Here is a 27,559-nt window from a genome sequence, read left to right on the forward strand (position 1 = left end):
AGAGACAGAGAACATGGAAACTCTCCCAATGTAATAGAGTCAGAGAACATGGAAACTCGCCCAATGTAATAGAGACAGAGAACAGGCAAACTCACCCAATGTAATAGAGACAGAGAACAGGCAAACTCACCCAATGTAATAGAGACAGAGAACAGGCAAACTCACCCAATGTAATAGAGACAGAGAACAGGAAACTCGCCCAATGTAATAGAGACAGAGAACAGGAAAACTCACCCAATGTAATAGAGACAGAGAACATGGAAACTCGGCCAATGTAATAGAGACAGAGAACATGGAAACTCGGCCAATGTAATAGAGACAGAGAAAGTGCAAACTCGCCCACTGTAATAGAGACAGAGAACAGGCAAACTCGCCCAATGTAATAGAGACAGAGAACATGGAAACTCGCCCAATGTAATAGAGAGAGAACAGGCAAACTCGCCCAATGCAATAGAGACAGAGAACATGGAAACTCGCCCAATGTAATAGAGACAGAGAACAGGCAAACTCACCCAATGTAATAGAGACAGAGAACAGGCAAACTCACCCAATGTAATAGAGACAGAGAACAGGAAACTCGCCCAATGTAATAGAGACAGAGTACAGGAAAACTCACCCAATGTAATAGAGACAGAGAACATGGAAACTCGGCCAATGTAATAGAGACAGAGAACATGGAAACTCGGCCAATGTAATAGAGACAGAGAAAGTGCAAACTCGCCCACTGTAATAGAGACAGAGAACATGGAAACTCGCCCAATGTAATAGAGAGAGAACAGAAAAACTTGCCCAATGTAATAGAGACAGAGAACATGGAAACTCGGCCAATGTAATAGAGACAGAGAACATGGAAACTCGGCCAATGTAATAGAGACAGAGAAAGTGCAAACTCGCCCACTGTAATAGAGTCAGAGAACATGGAAACTCAGCCAATGTAATAGTCAGAGAACATGGAAACTCGGCCAATGTAAAAGAGACAGAGAACAGGAAAACTCACCCAATGTAATAGAGACAGAGAACAGGAAAAGTTGCCCAATCTAATAGAGACAGAGAACAGGAAAACTCGCCCAATGTAATAGAGACAGAGTACAGGCAAACTCACCCAATGTAATAGAGACAGAGAACATGGAAACTCGCCCAATGTAATAGAGACAGAGAACAGGCAACTCGCCCAATGTAATAGAGACAGAGAACAGGCAAACTCGCCCAATGTAATAGAGGCATATTCAATAGCGTGCGAGAATAGCAAAAAACCCGTACCTTCAAGGTTTTTCCTGCAGGTGCAGGTTTTTTGCTATTCTATTAGGTGCGTGTTTTTTAAAAAACACGCGCCGGGAGGTTTTCTTTATTGCACCTCCTGGGCAAGCGTGATTTTTCCTAAAATCAGTGATTTTAGGAGAAATCACCATAGAGACAGAGAACATGGAAACTCACCCAATGTAATAGAGACAGAGAACAGAAAAACTCGCCCAATGTAATAGAGTCAGAGAACATGGAAACTCGGCCAATGTAAAAGAGACAGAGAACAGGAAAACTCACCCAATGTAATAGAGACAGAGAACAGGAAAAGTTGCCCAATCTAATAGAGACAGAGAACAGGAAAACTCGCCCAATGTAATAGAGACAGAGTACAGGCAAACTCACCCAATGTAATAGAGACAGAGAACATGGAAACTCTCCCAATGTAATAGAGTCAGAGAACATGGAAACTCGCCCAATGTAATAGAGACAGAGAACAGGCAAACTCACCCAATGTAATAGAGACAGAGAACATGGAAACTCTCCCAATGTAATAGAGTCAGAGAACATGGAAACTCGCCCAATGTAATAGAGGCAGAGAACAGGCAAACTCACCCAATGTAATAGAGACAGAGAACAGGAAACTCGCCCAATGTAATAGAGACAGAGAACATGCAAACTCGCCCAATGTAATAGAGACAGAGAACATGGAAACTCGCCCAATGTAATAGAGACAGAGAACATGGAAACTCACCCAATGTAATAGAGACAGAGAACATGGAAACTTGGCCAATGTAATAGAGACAGAGAAAGTGCAAACTCGTCCAATGTAATAGAGACAGAGAACAGGCAAACTCGCCCAATGTAATAGAGACAGAGAACATGGAAACTCGCCCAATGTAATAGAGACAGAGAACAGGCAAACTCGCCCATGTAATAGAGACAGAGAACAGGCAAACTCGCCCAATGTAATAGGGGCATATTCAATAGCGTGCGAGAATAGCAAAAAACCCGTACCTTCAAGGTTTTTCCTGCAGGTGCAGATTTTTTGCTATTCTATTAGGTGCGTGTTTTTTAAAAAAACACGCGCCGGGAGGTTTTTTTATTGCACCTCCTGGGCAAGCGTGATTTTTCCTAAAATCAGTGATTTTAGGAGAAATCACCGGGAAATCACCATAGAGACAGAGAACATGGAAATTCGCCCAATGTAATAGAGACAGACGGCCTGATTCAGAGCCGGACGCTCTGACCAGAGCGCTCGCTCTGAATCAGTGCCCTCCTCCCTAAAAATGAAGTGGCCTCTTGGACGCTCACATAGCTGTGGGTTACCACCCACAGCTTATGCGAGCGTCCATGATGATGGTCGCGATGGTCAAGACCATTGCGACCATCGGGCTTCCGATGAGACCCTGCGGTAGGGTCTCGCTGCCACAAGCCCTGGAGTGATTTTGGCTCTATCAGAGCCAAAATCACTCCCACTGACATCACTAGTGATGTCAGTGGGGCCGGACCCAGACGGTAGGCGTTCCCATGGGAACCCCTCCGTCTGGCAGCCACGCCCCCGGCACGCCCACCAAAGGGGGCGTGCTGTCAGTCACCATCGACAGCATCCCCCCTTTGGTGCAAGACCCCGAGTGACGTATTTCTCATCGCTCGCCGGGTCTCGCGCATGCGCACGACGGAGCTCGCCCAACATCGACCCGCTTGCGAGGGACCTTCGCTCGCGAGCGGGTCTGAATGACCCCCTCAGAACAGAAAAACTCGTCCAATGTAATAGAGACAGAGAACAGAAAAGCTCGCCCAATGTAATAGAGACAGAAAACAGAAAAACTCACCCAATGTAATAGAGTCAGAGAACATGGAAACTCGCCCAATGTAATAGAGACAGAGAATAGGAAAACTTGCCCAATGTAACAAAGACAGAGAACAGGAAAACTCTCCCAATGTAATAGAGACAGAGAACAGGAAAACTTGCCCAATGTAATAGAGACAGAAAACATGGAAACTCACCCAATGTAATAGAGTCAGAGAACATGGAAACTTGCCCAATGTAACAGAGTCAGAGAACATGAAAACTTGGGCTATGTAATAGAGACAGAGAACAGGAAAACTTGCCCAATGTAATAGAGACAGAAAACCCGTTCTGCGCATGTGCAGTACGGGTCTGCGATCCCACACGCAGACTGGCAGCAGACTGTCATTGATTGACCGTCTGCTGCCGTTTGTGGGTGGGGAGGGGGCGGCGATGGCCTCCGTTTCCTGAAACTGAGGCGTGTCGCCACCGATTCGGGGGGAGGGAAGAGGCCAGGATCTTCGTCTGCAGTGGCCGGCTTGCATGACCTCAGGGGTCACTTAGCCGGCCGATGTTCCCACAGATTATACGATGCTGCGTTGTACAATGCAGCTTGGATAGGTGATGCATGCAGGAGGTGTGATGTTTACTGCCTCATTACTATAAGTGCAAGGACGGAATTGCAAAGCTGCTTGCACACAACTTTGCAATTCCGTTTTAAGGTGAATCAGGCCCATAGACTGCATGAGGCCAATAGTCCAGACCACAGTGCATAGACCACATAAGGACACCAGTCCAACACTACAGTGCATGGACCACATGAAGTCACCAGTCCAGACCATACCCCGCCCTAAGGTATAATTTGTGTGGGTACCGCGTACAAAAACTAAGTGATAATGATTGGGAATGTGATGAGTGCAAAATGTGAAAATAATATCTCAGCACAAGGGTGAGAAGGGGTTAAAAGAGAAATGTGTAATTTTACCACGTAAACTAGTAATAAGATTTGTATATCAGTTCCCTTCATCTCTAAGATGCTCAGAGTTCTATCCATAATATTTCCAGGGCACCATGACAAGCATTAGGCTGATCAGTGAAGATAGAAAGACACATGGCCTGATTCAGCATGGATCGCGTTGCTTATATGCACGCAATCTTCCGATTATTTTGCAGTGCGCATACCAGACATTTCAATTGGGACTGCGATCTCAGAAGCTCCGCAAACCCATAGCAGAGTGATTGACAGGAAGTGCCGTTTGTGGGTGGTGACGGGTTGGTCAGGCGAATGCAGGGGTGCCAGTGCGTTGGGACAGCGTTTTAGCCACTGCGATACCAGACGCAGCCCGAGGTCTCAGTGTGTGCTGAAGTAAGCAATTCCTGAGTGAAGTCTGACCTGCCTTAACTGTAGGTATGGGTCCAGTGTAATTTGATGTTACCGATTGTTTCACTATGTTGCCAAAGCATACGGATATGTGTAAGGGGATGTGGGCGTTTCTTATGTTAGGCTGCGATCGCAATGTGAATGCAGACATATGCATATCACCGCTGATATTAGTAACTGCGTTGCAGTCGTATAAGCAGAATAGCGATCCTGGCTGATCAGGCCCGCCGTCGCTCACATTTCGATCAGTAGCATGTCTGTGGCATTTCAGTAGCATGTCTGTGGCATATCAGTAACATGCACATTAAGCTGCAGACGATCCAGTCATGACTGTACCTGCTATTCTCAATGTCATGTACAACAGAATCTTTTCTGTAGAGGTCTTGAAGGCTCTGGTGTATAACGTACTGAGCTGCAATATCGTCATCCAGGTCATCACTGAACGCAGATAAATCCATTCTCATTGAATCACAACTTCACACTGATGGGGTAGAACATTCATGGAATTAACTGACCATACACCTTATTGTGTCTTATGCAAAACACATATGGTGGCTGCATAATCCTAGCATGCTAGTGGGCACACAGATGTGAAGTAGTAAAAAGTCTACATGGCACTGTTCCCGTTAGAGAAGGGTGCCTTGAGGGGTTGGGTACGGCTTGCCAGTGCCGAGGATCCCGGCACTTAGAATCCCAACTGGAATCCTGACTAGGTGAGAATGCTGACACCTGTAGGTAAGTAGCCTAACCCTACCCCTAAACCTAACCCCCTCCCTGCTGCAGCCTAAACCCAGGCTTGCCTACCCTACAGATTTGGTCGGGAGCCTCCCGAATATCGGGTGCCGCGAAAGGCAGGCAAGCCTTCCAGCTGCCACCTGCCTCCCGCACAACTACTAGAAACCCCGCAGCGGGGATGCCCGATGATGCGATTCGTGCTGAATCACGTCATCGTGTCTCCGCCCCCTGCTTCACAATGCCTTTATTTTCGGCATTGAGAAGAGGGCCACGATGATGCAATCGTGCGGTCACGCCCTGGCCCCGCCCCCAAAACATTGTCATAGCCGGCCACGCCCCCCGCTGTATGCAGGCATTCAGCTCCCTCCCGGAAGGAAGGAGCTGAATGTCGGCAAGTATGCCTAAACCTAACCCTCCCCTCCCGCAGCCTAAACCTAACCCTACCCCTCCCCTCCCTCTAGTGTCTAACCATCCCCCTAACCCTAATGCTTACCATCGGAATGCCGACAGTCGGGATGCTGGCGATGGGATTCTGACTGTTATCAGGTTTCTGGCGCCGGCATTCTCAGTGCCGGCATCCCGACTTCCGGGATGTCAACTACATCCCGCCTTGAGGACCGAGTTTGGGAACCTCTGCAGCATACTCATGTTCTGTGCTGTGGCAGATGACCTTATTGTATCGGAATAACTGTCACTACATGGTGGATTATAAAGTCTTATATTTACTGTTTATGTTCATCATTCTTCTTGTCACTTTCCACTGTGCTGCAATATAATTGCCAGACATACAGTACTATCACTCAGCTGACAGTATTATCTACAGCCCAGGTAGCTGCAACCAGGCTTCTTTATGAATGAAGCAAAGGCCTCTTCAAAACATTGGAGGAGGTCACAGCCCAAAAATCAATCTATAGGACTTGTCACAAGCCCTATAGATTGATTTTTGGTCTGTGACCTCTGTTTTGAAGAGGTATTTGCTTCATTCATAAATAAGCCTGGTAGCAGCTAAGATTTGTGTTCATTTTAGGGTTTATACCAATGTAAGCATTGGTATAAACTGGCTGTTTGCGAGAAATTTCCAGTCTACAGCAAGAAATTTGAATAAAGTAAATGAATCAGCTCACAGAGGGCAGGATATCAATGTGTGTCTTGTATTCAGCAGACCCTGTGGCCAGGAAATAGAAACCATGCAGTGCTTCTCTTATCTGACCCTTTATTAAAACGGTCCTGGAGGTCACCAAGTGAGACCTCACTCAAATCAAAACTGTAATGCACCACAAATTATGTTGCCACCATATAAATCCATCCTAATTACTAAATAAAAGAGAAAACATTAAGCGTGTTATTTTTCTCATATTGATAAACAGACACTGAAGGGGTAAATTTAATAAAGGTCCATTTAGATCGACCTAATAGATAAACATCGGTGGTCTTTCCAAATGCAAAATCTGCATATGTATCATATGTAGGGTGTCATTGAAGTTGACACCCTACATATGTATATTTTGCATTTGGAAAGCCCAAAGATGTTTATCTATTTAGATTGATTTTAAACAGTTATAAATCTACTTTTAGTAAATGTATTCCTAGTGCTTTATGTTTAAAAGCATGTGCCATGATTACAGCCTAAAATCATATTTTCCAGCAAATTACTGGCAGTAAGCAAACAAAAGATTAACAGATTTTGTTGTTTCCCTCGGAGACCTGCCTTGTTTATTCAGAGATGCCCGGTGTCACAGTCATTGTTTTTATTGTCCATTACACTGATCCTAAAAGTTTGTAATTTCTTTTACTAGATGGAATCATATTTGGAGTCAATTTTAGGTTCATGGTATATTTCTGATAGCAAATATAATACATTAATGCAATTTGTAACTTAATCCATTTTTAAGGAGACCTCTGCATACATTTGTAATCAGTCACAAGAAATATATTATCCGCATAAGGAACCTTTAGGGATAATGTACCTCCCCAAGGAATTCATATAATGTAATAATATTTCATATGCATATGTACAGTAAGTAAATTCACAATGTTTAGTGGACTTATACCACATCTCTGCTAGTTTAGAAGGAAGTTAGAATATAACCTATTAAAATAACTGCTTTTTTTGGATACAGTTCAATATAAATTCTAAAACAGATTAGCATTCCACCCCACCTCTTGCCATGATGACACATAGTAGAGGGGTTTTGGCCAAAAAAGTCATAAATTTATTTTTGAAATTGTCAGTTCTTGAGGGTCAGTCTACTACCGATTAATTTATTCCCCAGATAACAGATTAACCAAAAGATTATTGTGATGTAACCATGCTGTTTTTTTTCTATTTTAAGAAACTTTGCATTTATATTTTTGTATGTCAATTTATTATTACCATTTATCGTCTACAGCACAGGTTCTCAAACTCGGTCCTCAGGATCCCAACCAGTACATGTTTTGCAGGTCTCCTCACAGAATCACAAGTGAAATAAATAGCCCCACCTGTGGATCTTTAAAAATGTGTCATTGAGTAATGACTACACCTGTGCCCAGCTAGAAATCGGTATGCAATGCTGGCTGTCGGGATGCCTCCTGTCACAATACCGACAGCAGCATCCTGATGCATGGTATCCCGACAGGGTAAGTATACTTACCCTCCCCCCTTCTCACCCTAACCCTCCCTTTTTGTAGCCTAACCCTCCCCACCCGCAATCTAACTCTCCCCGTTAGTGCCTAAACCTAAGTCTCCTCCCTTCGAGCCTAACCCACCACCCTTAGTATATAACCCTACCCCCCCCCACAATAGTGCCTAACCCTCCCCCATAGGGGTGCCTATCCCTAACCTCCCTCCCAAAAGCCTAACTCTAACCACGCTACGTTGCCTAAACCTATGCTCCGCCCCCCCACGGCTAACAGTAATGGCACCCCGGACTTACCTCATTCGGGCTGGTGTCCTGTATTCTGCCGTCGGGATTAAGATAGGTGTCAGAATTTCTACGTCTATCTTAAGTCCCTTGTCAGGTGTCCCCCGTCGGGATTTATACCGGCGGCATCACGGCCGCTGGTCTCATAACTACATCCCCCCAGCTATGTGACCTGGAAAACATGGACTGTTTGGGGTCCTGAGGACTAAGTTTGAGAACCACTGGTCTACAGTATAACATAAGCAGAAATGTCGGCTTCGGAGCATCTCACACCAGAATGGTGGAAAAACTGAATTGCTCCGTCGGGCTCCCAAAAAAACCACAATTGATTCTCCCCCCTTTTGGGATAAGGCAGTAACTGAAAGCTTCTTAACCAAGTAATCTCTCTAAATAAATCTTCCTGGTGCAGGACTTGTCTAATAGTGAGTGCAAGAAATATTTTGGGGTATATTTAATTAAGACAAAACCGTGTGGTTCTGTATTGATTAGCTTGCTCACATATGATCATACTAGCTGTCCTAAAGGTCCCCATACATTAGCAATTGATTGCAACAATTGTGCAATTTGCAATAGATTGTGTATAATAATCTTTCCCTTTTTCAATCGATTGCAGATTTCAGAATTGCCACAATCGATTGAAAAAGGGAAAGATTTTTATACACAATCGATTGCAAATTGCACAATTGCTGCAATCAATTGCTGATGTATGGGGGCCTTTAGTCTGACCTGTACTAGACTGATTATAGATTACATCTAATTGGCTGCACTGTGTGTCTCCTATTCATGCTAAGCTACTAACAAACACTGGTAAAATGATAACTCATTAAAGGGTCATATAAACCATTTCTATGCTTCACCGAGGTATCTGCCAACTGTGCCTAGATGGTAAACATGACTAGTACCAGTTAACTATTTGCTGTACATTCACAACACACCCAAAACCAGACACCATATATTGTTCTATAGATTCCCTAGGCTGGGTGAGGCGTGGATGTTTACCTTGTCATCCAGTGTTGGTAGTTCTTGGTAACCTGCTTGATAAACAGTTAATCAGATCATACATTTGGCTTTCAAGCAATGTTTTAAAGTATCCAATTGTATCCAAAAGTCAATGATGGCAATTCCTTCATCAGCATAAAGCCACGTTTGTTTAGATGCAGACACCCCAGAGACTGCACGAACTATAAATACAGGATCATGGGTCTGAGACCTTATCCTGCCCCTCTCACGTGGGTGAGCTATGTTTGGTAACACAATCAGGTGGATTACAGGAGAGGAATTATGGGCGACTGCAGATCCTGGACTCATAGCATTTCCAGCAGACAGTTTCTGAGTATAACAAAGAACTGCACAGCCATGCATAGCCACCAGCAGTACTCATGAATAAAGATTCATAATCTATAGGTAACCACCTAATGTGCCTCTCTCTCTCTCTCTCTCTCTAGGATGCAGAAGAGGTGGCACTCAGAGTTTGTCAGTCAGGTAAAAATCGTGGTATTTAATTAAACGTTTCGGAGGAACAAATCCCCCCTCATCAGGTGTGTCCTGATGATTTTACCTGACTGGCAGCCTCTGAGTGCCACTGCTGCCTCTTCTGTATCCTGAATGTTTTGGGGATAAGCTTGTCTCCTAAATTATATTTTATCTTTAACTGTATTCACTTGAACTTGATGAGTTTTGCATAAGACTCCAATAGATTTATTGCACTTATAACAATTTGTACCGTATACTGACTGAGGGGACCAGATTCAGATTCCTTACATGCAGCTAGAGCTGTACTAGTGATGTCACCATATGATGTCACTGGATTCTCCAGTTCCTGTTCTTACAAAGTGACACTCCAGCTGATATTAATAGTGAGCCTCTATTACTACCATAGGCAATCATACACTATGCACTGTCTGTAATATAAATTAACCTCCTCCCCCTAACACACACTCTCCACCGCCCCACAGAGGAACCGGCTTCACCAAATAGTTCACTAAAACGTCCAATTTTAATCTGCATTTAAAATACAATAACACAGTGTTGAAAATGTCAAATGACCACATAACTCTCCCATATTCTGTATCAACGTATCTCCTTTATTTATAAGCACCTTGGCTATTTGTGTCACTATTCAGATATTATGTTATATCTCAGTGAGACCATTTAGCAGCCATTGGCATTAGATAGAATTTCTTAATACAGTAGTAACCACATCAATAAGTTAGGAAAGAAAAACTTTCTTTGGATAATAATTTTGAATTGCCAAGTTTGCTCAGATATTAACCTTCAAAAAATACTGTGACATCTATAATGACAATGTTGGTCAAATAAACTTAAAATTGAAGTTAAACAAAACACATCCATGTAACATCCAGAACTGAGTAAATGTAAAACATATTTTAAATGTGCAGTAACCAATAGCAACCAGGAAAACCATGACGTTTAGCATCTGAAATTACCCATTAGCATTATTGAGCAGTTTCCAGCACTAAACCTCATGGCCAACCCCTTCCTGTTTGTCGTATCACACCATCACGGTGATAAACCTACCCCCTCTACACGAGTTTAGCTCAGTTGCCCCAATCTGTCATTTATACTTTTCTCAGTAATCTATATTACTTAAAAGCCATTTAGTGACTGGAGAAAGAAGGACTAGACTTGCAGCAAGTAAAGGTAATTATTGATTGGTTGCTATGGGTTACTGTTCCTCGTTAATAAATAACCTTCAGTCTCTTAAACCTATTTGACTCTGCCGAGAATAGTTATGACTCTCTAGGTCTAAGACATTAATTACACAAGGTCATAAAACGGGATGTAGTTATGTTCCCGGCATCCCTTACCCAACCCCATAAAACAAATACAGCATTTATAGAGGCATTTAAACATCCCCCAGATATACAGATAGTCCAAAAATAAAATTGGGGGTCTCATTAGTCATCGAGCTGACAGAGGAGAGCAACACCTCGCTTTATCCAGTGCTGGACATGCTTATCTGTTGGCAGCAGCAAAGCAATGACAAAGTTGGTGGAGTGGCCTGTGGTGGACAGTGTGCCCTTACGCTCGCTGGTCTTGTAGAGGGGACATACATAAGACTTAGTCTTCTTTATATCTGACGTTTTATCTGAAAGACACAAAAGAAAGAGAATGTCATTTGGGATTAGATGGAAAGTACTGTACCCCAAAAACTGACCATTTTTGTGGGACTGCTCCAAGTACTGGATAGGAAAAGGGGTGTGGTCATGTAAGAATGTGGGTGTGTTCGGGCTGTTCTGGGCCTCATTTCAGCAAATCGTGTGAGAGCTTACTGTATCCTGATTATGGGCCAAATGTAAGAGCCTACAGGTTGTGTAAAGGGCCAATGTTTCAGTGATTTATCCAGGTCTATGGTAACGGAGGTAAGCAACACTAAATAGTTGAGCACCAGAGAAATCTCCTGGGTTAGCCTGTTAGTAACCTGAAAAAAAGTTTTGAAAAGCCCTTTCTCTAGTGACAACTCCGGAATAAGGTATTTCCTTATAATCAGACCAGCATTTCAATTTGCTTATCCTACCCCTAACTAATATACCTCCATTGATTTATTCTCCAACTCAAAAAGAAATTCCTATCCAGAAAATTATCCTCTGCTGCCAGAGATGGAAGCTTCTCCTCATTATAGGCAGCCTGTCCTCTACACACAGCTGTGTGATCCCGTACATAGGTGTGTATCACATATTCATGAACAGATGACCATGAGTGTCTGTAACATTGTAGCAGATATAACAAATAATAACATTAGGAATCCTGAATGTTCAGAATGTTCCCTGTATTAGACGGGATGTAGTCATCAGACCAGCAGACGTGATGCCACTGGTCTGAATCCCGATGCTGAAAGTCCGACACGGGACTTAAGATAGGCATTGAAATTATGACGCCTATCTTAATACCAACGCCGGAACTCAGATAGATGCCAGCCCAAACCAAGTAAGTCCGGGGCGTCTTAGCGGTTAGCCGCAGGGGAGGTTAGGTTTAGGTAGCATAGCGGGGTTAGCATTAGGTTTTTTTGGGGGGAGGTTGGGGTTAGGCACCCCTAGGGCGGGGTCATGGTTAGGCACCACTGGGGGGTTAGGGCTAGGCACTAAGGGGGGAGGGTTAGGTTTAGGCACTAATGGAGAATGTTAGGGTTAGGGTGCGGGGTAGGGAGGGTTAGGCTACAAGAAGGCAGGGTTGGGGGGAGAAGGGGGAGGTTAAGTATACCTACCCAACCCATGTTGGGATACCAACCATCGGGATGCTGCTGTCGGTATTTTGACAGGAGGCATCCTGACTGCCGGCATTACATAACTATTCCTATTAGACAGTGTAATACATAATTACATGCCATACGCATGTTTTATAGTAGAGTTATTTGCAAAACTCTTCATTGTCATAAGACCGTGTCAGGGGAATTCACTTTTGTTCACTCGCAGCTGATGGTGCCGGGCTCCCAACAGAGCAATTCAATTGTTGCACTGTTTGGGTGAGTACAGCCACGAGAGCACGCATTTCTATTCACAGCCCCTTGGGCAGGCGGGCAGAAATGTGCGATAAGTTGGCAACAGGAATTTAGGCACTCAGCAGTATTTTAGACGGGTTTAGCTGTTTTACGCAGCTAAACCCTATCTATTTGCATGGTCGCCCAAATACAACTGAATATCGCACCCCGATCTCTCATCACTTTAGACAGGAAATGGAGTGCTATGCGATTTAATTCAGCGCAAATTCCTTTATAGGGCTTGATAATACATAACAAAGTACATGTCCATTTTCCACAATGGTGACTGCACCTCTGCAAATGACTTGAGTCCCCGGAAAGAGAATTGCAATTCTGGCAAAAAGTCAAAGTCCTGTTGCCTGGCACTTTACTACAACCCCAATATTACAGCTGTTGGGGCTGATGCAGAGTTTGCTACAACTGCATTCCCACCCCATCCTTCCATGCCCCCGGGACATATACTACCCACCCTCCACCCGGGTCATACACTGACCGCACTACCAACCCCACCCCCATTCCCAGGACATACACTGGCACTACTCTCCCTACTGCTCTCTCCTCTCTGCTGAAGATTCACAGTCTTATTTTCAGTCAGAGATGAACGATGTGAAACTACTATTCGGATACAGCGGCCATCCTGGATTCAAAAAGAGACTAATCTCTTTCCTGAGAGCCGGGCCAGCAGAGTTGTGGGAGGAGACGATTTAGGTAGAAGTAGAGGCAGGGCGTATAAACACCTGAGGGACATGTGTGCAGCTAGTCCCATCTAAGTGCCACCCCCCAACCCCGGCATCTTACCCTGTGCTGGCAAGCGGGTCCCTCTTCCTCTGCAGCACAATCTTCCCAGTGATATCCGAGAAGCTGGCACATGTGCACAAGAGAGAAGAGGCATGGCGCAGTGCCAGAGCCTTTGCTTCAACTGCGCAGATGTCACTGGGAAGATGGCACCACAGAGGAGGAGAAACCTACTTGCTGGCACAAGGTAAAAACACTATGGGTGCTGGGTATGCGGTGCACAGCACACCCTGCACCCATTATAAATATGCCTATTCCCCCAGATCTTTACTTACAATATAAATACAATATCACAGTCCATGTGATAAATAAATGGAGCAATAATAATGACCCTATAAAGAATATTCAATGTTCTTGATGTTAATTTGCCCCTTTAGAATGAACAGGGAGAACGTGCAATAACTGAGAGGCGAGTCACGCTATTATGTAACAATGATCTGAAAAATTACTTTTATTAATGGATGAAAGTGTTATGACCTAGGGATCACAGTAAGAATAATATGTTAAATGTTAGTAGTCTATTTACTGATATATTTTGTGGATAAAAGTGCTATGTCCAATTCTTAAGTTTCAATAATTTATCTTCAACTGTAAATATCTCAGAGTCTTCTAATCGTCATATATCACCTTCATCCACTCACCTCTTCAGTTCTTTTAAAGGCACAGATGCATTAATGAGAACAGCTGCTCTCTTATTCAGACGTTCGGTAATAAAACAAAGATCTCCATATAACACTGAGGTTCTGCCAGCTGGACCCGGAACGTACAGTAACATTTTCATTGTGGAAGGCTTCCAAATTCTAGATCTTAAGAAGCTTAATCAACAAATGCTTGTTCCACCACGGAAACCTCCAGTGACATACAAGACTTGTATTAGTCATATGCGAATGACTAAGGTCAGCCTATTAAGTGGCAGATTATAACAGGTACAGATGGGGCAATTGTCCATGGCCAAAGGCAGTAAGGGTATCACAGCTCCAGCCCCATCTGCTAGGTACAAGGAGGTGTCCATGTTTGAACTTGCCCACCTCTTCTTACCTTGCTGTGGTGTCTGGTGGAGTAAGGAGGCCAGAAAGCTGCTTTGTAATGTTCATCAGCAGCTCATACTGCTTCTCAATGTGAGCGATTTGTGAAGTGTTCCATTGACATCATCAGCTGTTATTATAGCCCAACATGGAGTAGCAGTGATGTCAGCTGCGTCAGGAAGACCTGTACTCTGTAGTAATTGCATAGATCCTTGGTGTCATTTGTGACTATGGGCGCTATTCAGCTATTAAAAAATGCGGAAAAAGTATTATTTAAGTCGATATTTAATTATTCCCTTTATTCAGCAAATGGTCAATGGAGAAGATAACACAATTAACTTCTCCGTTAACACCCAGCTCACACAGTATCGCACTGTAGAGAGCAAGCCCATCCGCATCTGCGAGGGGGGGGGCATCGCTAGGCAGGCACTGGATTTGATGAGGCGCCAGAGCTGTTTGACCAGTGCAGCTGAACAGGGGGGGCCACCACATTGGGGGGCGCAGTGCCGCAGTTTGGAGAGAGCAGCACCCCTCCTTCCTCCTCCACAATTGAGCCTGCAAGAGCACACTGTACTGGGCTCTTGTAGGCTCAGTCACAGCTCGGGCAACTGCCGTCGCGGTGGTGTGACGCCATAGGTCACATCGCCGCATGTTGTCCCCATCCATGCTGGGGCTGGCTGCGGTGGTGAAAGGCTGGGGGCTGGCTGAGGAAGGTGATGAGGGCTGGATGAGGAAGGTGATGGGGGCTGGCTGAGGAAGATGAAGAGGGCTGGCTGATGAAGATGAAGAGGGCTGGCTGAGGAAGGTGAAGAGGGCTGGCTGAGGAAGGTGAAGAGGGCTGGCTGAGGAAGGTGATGGGGCTGGGGCCTGGCTGAGAAAGGTGATGGACAATGGCTGAGTAGGCGATGGGGATTGGCTGAGCAGTTGATGAGGGCTGGGTGTTGGCTGAGGAAGGCGATGGGGCTGGCTGAGAAAGGTGACCTCACACCCACTGAAGAACAGTGTGTGAGGAGCCTGCCACTGCTGCTGCCTTAAGGAGGAGCAAGGAGAAGATCATAGACACGGGGAGGGGGGGGGGGCGTGTTAACGCAACCACTTTTCCTGAGAAGTTTTTTCTGAATTGCTGGGAAAAGAATTTAAAAAAAAACATTGTGTTGAGGATGTGAGAATATATTCGGGACAAAATTGGCATTTTTGCTGAATAGAGCCTTAGGGCAGAACATAGGTCTCCAAAATGATAAGTAGCCCTTACCAATCTGATTATAAAACTATTTTGAGTTCAAAGACTTTTCATGTTTCACATAAATGTGGCTTTGCATTACCCAGTCCTTGACAATGGACGAGATTCAGAGACGGACGCTGATCCAATTGCAGCTGCAATTTCATAAGCATCGTAGCTGCAAAAATATGCTAATAGTGGCAAAGCTTACCCGAGCATACTGCTGCCTTCTCATATGCGTACGACGTTGCTTACCTGCGTAAATATAGGTAACATCAAAGTACATCAGCGGCCATCTTGCCCTTGCAGCAGATCTGACCTGCCACAGCCTTGGGAACTCTTCTGACACGCAGAGCTGCGTATACAATCGCAGTGGCTAATTGTTTGCCGTTTCATGGGCGTGCATAAAAGACAGACACGCCTGCATTTTTCAGACCATATGGTCACCACCCACAAATGCTGATGACCTGTTACTCACTCTGATGGATTCCTCTTAGCGTATGTAGTTATAATGCGATTGATGCGCATGCGCAGTGCAGCTTATACGCACGCACAATGGCAAGCAATCGCTCAATCTGCGTGCATAATCGCCTTTGTGTCCTGCTCTGAATCAGGCCCAATATTATCACATACTGTAGTCATCATCCTGGTTAACACCCCTGTGTGTAGCACATAAGGCATAACTAGACCAGAGAAGCCTTTATCTCAGCTCATGTATGTCACTTTTTCCCAAGGATCAGGGCAAGCACTAACAAAGGAATCAGTATGATTTACCGGCGGATGGGATGCCAGCGGTCAGAAAACAAACAGCGGCATCCCGATGGTGAAGATCCAAACAAGGGCATGTAAGTAACCTAACCCTCCCCCGGTGGTGCCTAACCCTAACCTCCCCCCAGTGGTGCCTATCACCTCCCCCCTTACCACACCCTAAACCTAGCCCTTCCCGGGCGGTGTGTAACCCTAACCCCCCTCCCTGCAGCCTAATCCTCCCCGGTTGATGCCTAACCCTAACCTACCCTGACAGGTCCCTAAACCTAACCCCCCCCATCCCCGGCCTAACCCTAAGCCTATCCCGCATACTTACCTTCAGGATGCCGGTGGTAGGGATGCCAACGCTGGAATCTTGATCCCTTCGGGATACCGGCGTCAGCACTCTGACGGGCGTCGGGATTTCGGCATCCCATCTGCCGGCATCTTAACTGGATCCCCTAACAAATGTGTTTCAGTGTCCTACTGTATGCTCTAGATTTGGGGAAAATCCCAGAATGGAAGACAAAGCTCAGTTTCCCAAGCTAACTTTAAGCGCATATATGTGCACAAAACTCCCTGAGCCCAAAGCAGCTTCTTCTTCAGCTCATTCCTATTTCTGACTATGGCAGATGAGCACGTCAGGTTTCCTAGATTTTCCAATATTTTAAATTCCCTTCCACTTTAAGCAGCAGGGGGCTGATGGCATGTATGTCCGTTAGGCGGTTTGATCTTACAATGTTTAGCGCTGTGTACCCTTCCAGAGCTTAGTGTACGTATCTAACATCAATTCAGAGTCTTGCACCAGTTATGCAGCTGGAGCAAGTGCACGGAAAATGATGGACGCTATTTCCACAAGCATATAGATTGTTGCGGTGCGGTCACATAGATGTGTACAAATCTGCATGCGGGCAGATATCAGCATGTAGTTCTGTGCACGCAGTGTAAGTACAACTGCAGTAGACTTACATGCAAATATGCATCAGTCCCTATGGTGACAGTCTACATAAACTAAAAGAAAACTTTAACAGACTAAGGAGAATATTTATTAATATTTGCAGTCCTACCCCGAAAAATGTTCCTTACCTCTGCATGTTGTGGTGATTTGGGGCTAAATGTAATAGCTTGTGATCTTCAGCTGCTGTGGGGTTTTATGCGAGTCTCTTTGTATTTTCAAAATGGCAATTATTTTAAAGGCTAAACCAGCTTGGTATATAATTCTGGGAGACGCTCATAAATCCCCGAAGCGGCTGAAGATCGCAAGCTATTACAATTAGCCCTTGGTATGTATTTTCAGGGCTATTTATGAAGGGGCTTACACCAGGACACAAGTTCCCACAAAAGCCTGGCGAAGGGTAAGAAGTAAATGCTGCCAAACATGTTTGGACCACTCTAAGGGCCTGATTCAGATTTAGAAATAGAGGGCCTGATTTATTACGGATCACTGCTGCGATCACAGCTGTGATTACGCACGCAGTTCTGCTGCGAAAATAAGCTAATGACTGCAATCACAAAGCCAGCATCGAGACACCCACTACTGCTTTAGCACATCCGTAATACCTTGCAATCCTCGGGAACATCAAGTACCATCGGCCCCTCACGCACAATTACAACAGGTCTGACCTTACTCAGAAATTACTAACCTCGTCGTATGCAGTGAGTACTCAAGCTGCGTATGCCGTCGCAGTGGCTACTTTATGCACGCACACGTCATGGCGTTCAAATGTACAGGCGCGCCTGCGTTTCTCCGACCACTCCCCTGTCACCTCCCCCAAATGCTGATGTTCTGTCCCTTCATCTGCGATGGCTTTGTATCTGCACGAGTGATCGCAGAGCAATCGCAATGCTAACTCACGCACCCGCACTGCAGTGCATCATAGTTGCCTACCTTTGGCCAGGAGAAGTCTTGGTAGGAGAAGCAGGTGGGCTGTGACAGGGCCTGATGGTTTGTGTCATTAAGCCCCACCTCTTCGCGGCAAATTGGCGCGATTGTCTTACATTTAAATAGGAGGCAGGGCTAAATAACGCGATTCGCTGAGAATCGCGTCATTAACCCACGCCCCTTACATGGGGACCCGCGATCACCGCGGACATTCTCCCCATTCTGCCCACTTTACTAGGAAGTGAGCAGAATGCGTGAGAAGTGCCTGCCCTTCCGGGAGTGCGGGGGGGTTACCCGAAAAATTGGAAGCCTTCCGCGAAAACTGGGAGGGTAGGCGTGTATGCGGTGCATGCGCAGTAAGTAACAATCGGCCATCTGCGTACGCTGAATCAGTCCCAGAGTAAGAAAGAGCAAGTAACTGCGCATGTTGGTAAAACCATGCTGCACTGCAGGTGGGGAAAAAAATGTGCAGTGAGATTTGGGAGGGGCGTGTCCACATTGAAATTGCAGTGTAAAAATAAAGCTGTCCAGCATTTGTGAGCTACATGCAGAGGAAGCCAGTATTTACCCCACTTGCAAAAAAAGACCAAAAACATATGTATTTGCACCTCTTGCATTGCAACATGGTTTGTCCAGATACACAGTTACTTGCTCTGTCTAATGGTGCGTACACACTGGGCGATACAGTGGACGACTGAACGATAACGATATCGTTATCGTTCAGTCGTCCACTTAATCGTCCATTTTTAACCCCAAAAATATGAACGATAAAGACGCGCGTTCCCGCGGGTCGTTCGTCATTATTGTTCATCGGGCTGACATGCAGGCCAACCTGACGATCTCGTCAGGTTGCTGCATGTTGGGGAATGGGGGAGAGAGCCCAGCGCTGAATGATATCGTTAATGATATCGTTCAGCGGCTGTGCTCAATGTCATGAACGACATTGAGCACAGCCTGCCGGGGACAACACTACACGATATCGCTCAGGGAGCATATCATGTAGTATGTACCCACCATTACTGTATTCCCAAACCTGAATGAGGCCCAAAGTAAAAAATTGCAAGAGTCAGCTCTCGTTTCTGTTTGGTAATTTGCCCTTTTTCACAGCTTGTTTTTGTAATTGTAAAGCTGCGGTATCCTCTTGTTACATACGCCACATAATCCAATATTGCAGAAATCTTCAGAGGATGTACGGCAAAATAACTTTAATAAATAGGCACCTAAGACTGTCTTATGTTCAGCAGAAGTATAGCATTACTGTGCAGGCATTGTGAACTCAGTAAATGTTTTACATTTAATACATGATATTCTATCATCACTTACTTGGTTTTATCCAGATTATTGGGACAGAGTCAAAAAGGATTTTGGGCTGTTGTTCTGCGAGCACGCCTCTGTTACAGGTCATTAAGGAAACAAAGTAGGATAATTACATTAATGCACAGACTTTGCAATATAGGTGTGTATAGGGGGATGTGCATTCATTACATTACATGGCAAAGAGTTAAGCTGGGTACACACTGGCAGATATATTGGCCGATCAATTGATCGGCCAATATATCTGGTGCCCGTTGGCCAGAGTGTACCCGCAATATGTCTGTGAACGACGTCGTTCACTGACATATCGCATTGGCTGTGCTGCACAGCAGATGGACAGTTATGTCTACAAACAAGTCTGTCCATCAATGTGTACGGGTGGTCTGCAGACCGCCCATACAAACACAGCAGCAGCCACTGGGAGGGGGCGGGACCCGACCCACCCCCGCCTGCTGGGGCCCACGGGCAGAAGAAGATGATGGCCGTTCAGTGTGTATGAATGACCATCATCTGCAGATATATCTGTATAGTGTGTTCCCAGCATAAGTAAAACCACAACTGGATATTAACAATACATACAATCCTATGAATTACGGAGCATAATAATACAGGTTGAGTCTCCCATATCCAAATTCTGAAATACAGAATATTCCCGGAATACTGGATTTTTTGAACATGACTGAGATAGTGACACCATTGCTTTTTGATGGTTCAATTTCAATGTAAACAAACTTTGTTAAATTCACAAAATGATTAAAAATATTGCATAACATGGTCTTCAATCTGTGTGTATATGAAACAAAGGAATTTCGTGTATGTACACAAACTTTGTTATTACTAAAAATATTGAAAAAAAATATACTTTCAGGCTATGTGTATAAGGTGTATATGAAATAAAAAAGCATTATGTGTTTAGATTTGGGTTCCATTCCCAAGATATCTCATTATGGCAAATATTCCAATACTTCTGGTCCATTTTGGATATGGAAGACTCAACCTGTATACTGTAAATAACAGAAATGCTTATACTTTTATTAGGTTGTCAACATTTGAAAAAACACCTTTAGGGTAAACTGTTCCCAAAACCCTCAAGACAAGTGCATATATGTAGCTGGGTGGCAGTGGTCAGATTATATTACAGGGTATTGTTCATTAGTGGACAACACCTTGACCTAAATATCTCCAATATTATATTGCGCATATTCCTCCTAGGAGAGAAGTTCTATTATGTGTACAATATTTAGGGGGTTTTTGCTGGTTCCCTACAGGAAAGGGATTAGTTGCTGTGCACAGAATCCTAAGACTTCTTACAACTGAACTCTGCTCTTGCATATTAGGGGGTAAATTTACTAAAGTGAGAGTTTTTAGAAGTGGAGATGTTACCCATAGCAACCAATCAGATTCTAGAAGATAACAGCTAGAATCTGATTGGTTGCTAGTAGGGAAGGGGCATGCTCATCTTCTCTATATATACCCAGGATCTACGATAAAGCAGACTAAACCAGCTGCAACACACAACAGGTTCTGTGGGCAGCAAATATTTTCAGCTGCATACTGTACATCATTTGTCAAATATGGACTCAGGGCCTGATTCAGAGTTGGGAATAGAGAGAGAGATAGCACTTAACTGTGTACCTTTACAAACCATGTTGCAATGCAAGGGGTGTAAATACATAATTTTTTTTTTGCATGTAGGGTAAATACTGGCTGCTTTTACATGTAGCCCACAAATACTGCACAGCTTTATTATTACTCTACAATTTACATGTCAGTTTGGACACCTCCCTCTCAAATCTAAATCTCTCTGCACATTTTAAATCTGCCCCACCTGCAGTGCAGCATGGTTTCACCAAGATGATCACTTGAGAGAGATATCTCTCTCTATTCCCAAGTCTGAATCAGGTCCTCAGTCCATTTAGTTTTCATGCAACAAAAACAGTTGACAAATGTAAAATAATGTAACAACATCATATACAAAATAAACTGTGGAATTGACATATTAAAAGTAATTGAAAATGAGTATTGTCACTGACCTATTCCTGTCCCATCGGGCTCCATCTAGAAACAAGCCATTAATATAAACTCCATCTTCTGGGGAGGTGTCAGAAGTGTCGGTGGGGAGAACCTAAGTTGATATAAGATCATTCAGTTTATAGTATAATAAGTAATACATCTAGCAGATAAATAATAGTATAGTGATGAGAACATACAATTTGGCCTTACACAGGAAAGCAAAGATCAGACAGATCTTGGTTTGATTAAAGATCTGTATCGCAAGGAGTATCATCTACTCAACTGTACATATCTGGTCATTCAGTGGTTTGTCCAAATGACTGATCACAGCTGCCCCTCCCTGTCATTAGGCCACTTACCATACACACTTGTCCAAGTGGTCATCATCTGATCTGATTTTCTGATTTGTCCATTGTGATCTGATTAAGCTAACATTGCTTACTCCAAAGAGCTGTCACTATCAGTGAAGCAAGCCATCATTAGGCTGAAAAATCAAAACAAACCCATCAGAGAGATAGCAAAAACATTAGGTGTGGCCAAATCAACTGTTTGGAGCATTCTTAAAAAGAAAGAACGCACCGGAGAGCTCAGCAACACCAAAAGACCCGGAAGACCACGGAAAACAACTGTGGTGGATGACAGAAGAATTATTTGGTGAAGAAAAACCCCTTCACAACAGTTGGCCAAATCGAGAACACTCTCCAGGAGGTAGGTGTATATGTGTCAAAGTCAACAATCAAGAGAAGACTTCACAAGAGTGAATATAGAGGGTTCACCACAAGATGTAAACCATTGGTGAGCCACAAAAACAGGAAGACCAGATTAGAGTTTGCCAAACAAAATCTAAAAAAGCCAATACAGTTCTGGAACAACATCCTATGGACAGATGAGACAAAGATCAACTTGTACCAGAGTGATGGGAAGAGTATGGAGAAGGAAAGGAACTGCTCATGATCCAAAACATACCACCTCATCAGTGAAGCATGGTGGTGGTAGTGTCATGGCATGGGCATGCATGGCTGCCAATGCAACTGGTTCCCTTGTATTTATTGATGATGTGACTGCTGACTGTCACAAGCCGTGGCAGCGGCTTGTTTCCCACCGGCTCGGGACCTACACTGACTCAGAATCTGGTTCCGCTGATTACCAAGCACCGGGGATGCTGCAGAGAGTGACTCATACTCCATATGCTGCTGATTGGCTGCTCCTCCTATTTATAGCTTCCAAATTCATTCCCCCTCGCCGGTTATAGAGTTTCCTCCTACAGCTCGGTCTGGTTGTTCCAGCTATCCTCCGTGATTGTCTACACTTCAGCCGCTGCTTCTATTTACCACTCTCCGTCTCCCTCCACGCTGCCTTCCAGGCTTCAGCAGGTAGCTCAATTATTCAAGACTGTTGTTCCACTCTGCTCTGAATGCTGTTAGCTTGCTGTCTGTTTTCACCATCCACATGCTGTGGTCAGTGTATGCAGGCCCAAGCCTTTGGGTCCGTGCTTCCTCTGTATAATCAGCAGCTACAGCTTTCTCAGCCCTACTGTATGTAATCAAACTGTACATTTACACCTGAACTATTCACCATCCACATGCTGTGCTCAGTGTATGCAGGCCCAAGCCTTTGGGTCCGTGCTTCCTCTGTATAATCAGCAGCTACAGTTTTCTCAGCCCTACTGTGTGTAATCAAACTGTACATTTACACCTGAACTATTTTCAGCCTGTGTTATCCTGCCCTCCTGGCAGGCAACTCATCTAGCCAAGAAATCCTGCCCTCCTGGCAGGCAACTCATCTAACCAAGAAATCTTGCCCTCCTGGTAGGCAACTCATCTAGCCAAGAAATCCTGCCCTCCTGGCAGGCAACTCATCTAGCCAAGTTATCCTGCCCTCCTGGCAGGCAACTCATCTAGCCAAGAAATCCTGCCCTCCTGGCAGGCAACTCATCTAGCCAAGAAATCCTGCCCTCCTGGTAGGCAACTCATCTAGCCAAGAAATCCTGCCCTCCTGGCAGGCAACTCATCTAGCCAAGTTATCCTGCCCTCCTGGCAGGCAACTCATCTAGCCAAGAAATCCTGCCCTCCTGGCAGGCAACTCATCTAGCCAAGAAATCCTGCCCTCCTGGCAGGCAACTCATCTAACCAAGTTATCCTGCCCTCCTTGCAGGCTACTCTACAAACCAAGTTTTCCTGCCTTATCTGGTGAGACACTTTTCCATAACATTATAACCGGCCAACTTTGTATTTAAGTCTGTGCGTTCCGTGTCCTTCATTATGGAGCAGGCTCAAAACCCTGCACAAATCCTTGCCGCACAGATCCAAGTGCTTACCCAAAAAGTTCAGGAGCTCTCTATAAGATTTGAGGATGTTCGGGCATCCACTCCTAGAGCCGTTCCCAAGGAACCTAAAATGAATCTCCCTGATAGGTTTTGTGGAGACCGTACTCAGTTCCTGAACGTCCGTGAGAGTTGTAAACTCTATTTTCGTCTCCGAACTTTATCTTCTGGATCCGAGACTCAGCAGGTAGGATTAGTGATCTCGCTCTTACAAGGAGATCCACAGACTTGGGCATTTGGTCTCGCTTCAACACATTCTGCGCTTTTATCAGTAGATACCTTTTTTAATGCTCTTGGATTATTATATGCAGATCCTGACCGTAGTTCTTTGGCCGAATCCAAGCTGCGGGCTCTTCGGCAGGGAAAGAATCCCGCAGAGGATTATTCCTCAGAGTTTCGGAGATGGGCAGTGGATTCAGGATGGAGCGACCCGGCATTGCGTAGCCAATTCCACTTGGGTCTTTCGGATGCTATCAAGGACATTTTGGTCCAACATCCATCACCTGAGTCCCTTGACGACTTAATCTCTTCAACCATCCGTATTCACCGTCGCCTCCAAGAAGGCAAACGAGAACGCAGTCTTTCTGTACAGTCGCCTCAGTCACCTTCCTGGCTGCTGGCGGAGGACTCTGAGGAACCCATGCAACTGGGAGCTTTCCGGCTATCGCCCAGGGAGAGACAAAGACGATGATCTCAAGGCCTCTGCCTATATTGTGGAGCTAGAGGTCATCCGCTGAAATCTTGCCCACATAGGCCAGTAAAAGATCGGGTCTGAATGTAAAAGAGGAGTTACATTTAGGCCTGGCATCTGTTTCCTCAAAAAATTTGTTGCTAGTTCCTGCGGTGGTACATCTGTCGCAATCCGTCCATTCCATATCGGCGTTTGTGGACAGCGGTGCTGCTGGAAACTTCATGGACTTATCATTTTTTCATTCCTTAGGTTTAGCTGCAGTTCCTTTACCTCAAGAGGTTCCTATTTGTGGGTTAGATGGTGGTCTGGTGGCTAATGGTCTTATCAAATTCAAGACACCACCTCTTCGTCTCTCAGTTGGAATTTTGCATTCGGAGATGATTTCTTCTTTGCTACTCCAGTCTCCTTTTGCTCCCGTCATTTTGGGATTTCCATGGTTAATGACCCATAATCCCGTCATTGATTGGATTACGGGGGATACTGTCAAATGGAGTCCAGCGTGTCAAAATTGCTGTTTATCTACACCCATCCAGACGGCTATCTCTGCTGTCTCAGAGTCTCTTCCAGGACTTCCTGCTCAATACCATCTTTTTGCAGATATTTTTTCTAAATAAAAGGCCAATTCTCTACCACCTCATCGTCCGTATGATTGCGCCATACAGCTGTTACCAGGAGCCAAGTTACCCAAGGGTCGTCTCTATTCTCTTTCTATACCTGAGAATAAGGCCATGGAGGAGTATACTGCAGATGCCTTGGCTAAAGGATTCATCCGTCCTTCTAAATCTCCGGTTGGGGCTGGTTTCTTCTTCGTCCAGAAGAAGGATGGGTCATTACGTCCTTGCATTGAATTAAATCACCATCAAAAACTCGTACCCTTTGCCCTTGATCTCGGTACTTTTTGATCAGCTCCGGCAAGCTTCCATTTTTTCAAAGATTGATCTCCGTGGATCTTATAATCTGATCCGGATCAAGACCGGAGATGAATGGAAAACGGCGTTCAATACGCATACGGGGCACTATGAAAAATGTAGTTATGCCATTTGAATTGGCTAATGATCCAGCAGTCTTTCAAGACTTTATTAACGATGTACTCCGGGAGTTTCTTGGCATTTTTGTGGTTGTTTATCTCGATGACATCCTCATTTACTCTCACTCCATGCACCAGCATGTCCAGCATGTCAGTCAGGTCCTATCTAAATTGAGAGAGAATTCGTTATTTGCCAAGTTGGAGAAGTGTGAGTTTCATGTGGAGCAAGCATCTTTTCTTGGATATATTATTTCTCCTCATGGCTTCTCCATGGATCCTGGAAAGGTTAAAGCAGTATTGGACTGGGTTCAGCCTACTACATTGAAAGGCATTCAACGTTTCCTTGGTTTTTCCAATTACTATCGGAGATTTATTGGCTCGTTTTCCTCCATTGTTGCGGATGCTTCTAACTGGCCTAGTCAGGCGGTTCGGGCCTTTGAACATCTCAAACTTGCATTCACCAGCGCCCCTGTTCTCAAACATCCGGATCCAGATCTGCCTTTTGTGGTTGAGGTGGACGCCTCTGAGATTGGGGCAGGAGCTATTCTCTCTCAGAATAATCCGTTGGATGGCAATCTCCATCCATGTGCATTTTTTTCACGTAAATTTTCTTCAGCCGAGTGTAATTATGACGTCGGGAACAGGGAGCTGCTTGCCATTAAGTTAGCTTTTGAGGATTGGAGACATTGGCTTGAAGGAGCCAAACACCGGATCTCTGTCCTCACCGACCACAAAAATTTGGCATACATTGAATCGGCCAAGAGGCTTAACTCCAGGCAAGCACGATGGGCACTATTTTTTACCAGATTTTAATTTTCTCATTTCTTTTCAACCCGGATCTGCTAACATCAAGGCTGATGCATTGTCCAGGAGTTTCACTCCTGTCCAACAGGATACTGTGATCAAAGAATCCATCATTCTCAGATCTTGTATCCAGGTGGCTTTATCTCAAAATTTGTCTGAGGATCTGTCTGTGTTTCAAGAGGATTCGCCTCCTGGTAGACCGTCCAATCGCCTGTTTGTTCCTGTAAATTTGAGAAAAGCTGTCCTACAGGACTTCCATGTGAGACGGGTTTTCGGACATCCAGGCATCAATAAGACCATTGAATTAATGTCTCGTGCGGTTTGGTGGCCGTCTTTAGCTTTGGACGTTCGGGAGTTTGTTTTGGCATGTGAGGTTTGTGCTCGTAACAAGACTCCTCGTACCCCAGCATCAGGATTACGGCTTCCTCTTTCCACACCAAAAAGACCCTGGACACACATTGCGATGGACTTCATTGTGGACCTTCCTCGCTCTGCTGGCTGTTCAGTTATTGGACTATCGTGGACCGCTTTAGCAAAATGAAACACCTTACTCCTCTGCCCAAATTGCCATCTGCCAAAGAACTTTCTGTCCTCTTCTTGGAACATATTTTTCGTTTGCATGGTCTTCCCTGTGACATTGTTTCCGACCGTGGGACACAATTTGTTGCACGGTTTTGGAGATGTTTCTGCACTGCACTGGGTATCAGTCTCAGCTTGTCTTCAGGATATCACCCACAGTCTAATGGGCAGACAGAACGTGCTAATCAAACCCTGGAGCAATATTTACGGTGTTTCGTCTCAAAATTCCAGAATGATTGGGTGTCTCATCTTCCCATGGCTGAATTTGCTTTTAACAATTCCTGTCACTCTGCATCTTCAGTTTCACCCTTCTATTGTGTGACGGGCCAACATCCTCGGGCCAATTCATTTGATTTATCATTCTCCAGATCCTCTGATGCAGGGACTGTTTCCAGACTCCGTGGTATTTGGGCCAAGGTGCATCATAATCTCCTCAAGCCATCTCTCCATTCTAAGAAATTGGCAGATAGACATCGGAGGTCTTGCACGTTCAAAAGGGGGGACTTAGTGTGGCTGTCCACTAGAAATATCAAACTCCGGCAACCCTCTCACAAATTGGATCCTCGGTTTATTGGTCCTTTCCGGATCATTT

The 27,559-nt window shown here is 44.8% G+C and overlaps 2 protein-coding genes across 3 annotated transcripts in view; both read right to left on the minus strand.

Moving 5' to 3' along the window:
- ASB14 (ankyrin repeat and SOCS box containing 14) overlaps positions 1–9,215 on the minus strand; it is a 28,669-nt gene extending 19,454 nt beyond the window's left edge. For both annotated transcript variants that reach the window (XM_088472683.1, XM_088472682.1), the window contains exons 1-2: positions 9,050–9,215; positions 4,749–4,893 (exon numbers count right to left, since the gene is read on the minus strand). In XM_088472683.1, coding sequence (XP_088328809.1) covers positions 4,749–4,876 — 128 coding nt within the window. In that variant the 5' untranslated portion in view covers positions 4,877–4,893; positions 9,050–9,215. The remainder of the gene's footprint in view (positions 1–4,748; positions 4,894–9,049) is intronic.
- An 868-nt stretch (positions 9,216–10,083) lies between these two features.
- The window catches only part of DNAH12 (dynein axonemal heavy chain 12), a 168,684-nt gene continuing 151,208 nt past the window's right edge, over positions 10,084–27,559 (minus strand). Inside the window, exons 72-74 of the mRNA XM_088472684.1 lie at positions 21,564–21,655; positions 19,540–19,607; positions 10,084–11,159 (exon numbers count right to left, since the gene is read on the minus strand). Of these exons, the coding sequence (XP_088328810.1) occupies positions 10,969–11,159; positions 19,540–19,607; positions 21,564–21,655 (351 nt within the window). The 3' untranslated portion in view covers positions 10,084–10,968. The remainder of the gene's footprint in view (positions 11,160–19,539; positions 19,608–21,563; positions 21,656–27,559) is intronic.

Source organism: Taudactylus pleione, unplaced genomic scaffold (assembly GCF_031769625.1).
Source record: "Taudactylus pleione unplaced genomic scaffold, aTauple2 ptg000128l, whole genome shotgun sequence".
NCBI lineage: Eukaryota > Metazoa > Chordata > Amphibia > Anura > Myobatrachidae > Taudactylus > Taudactylus pleione.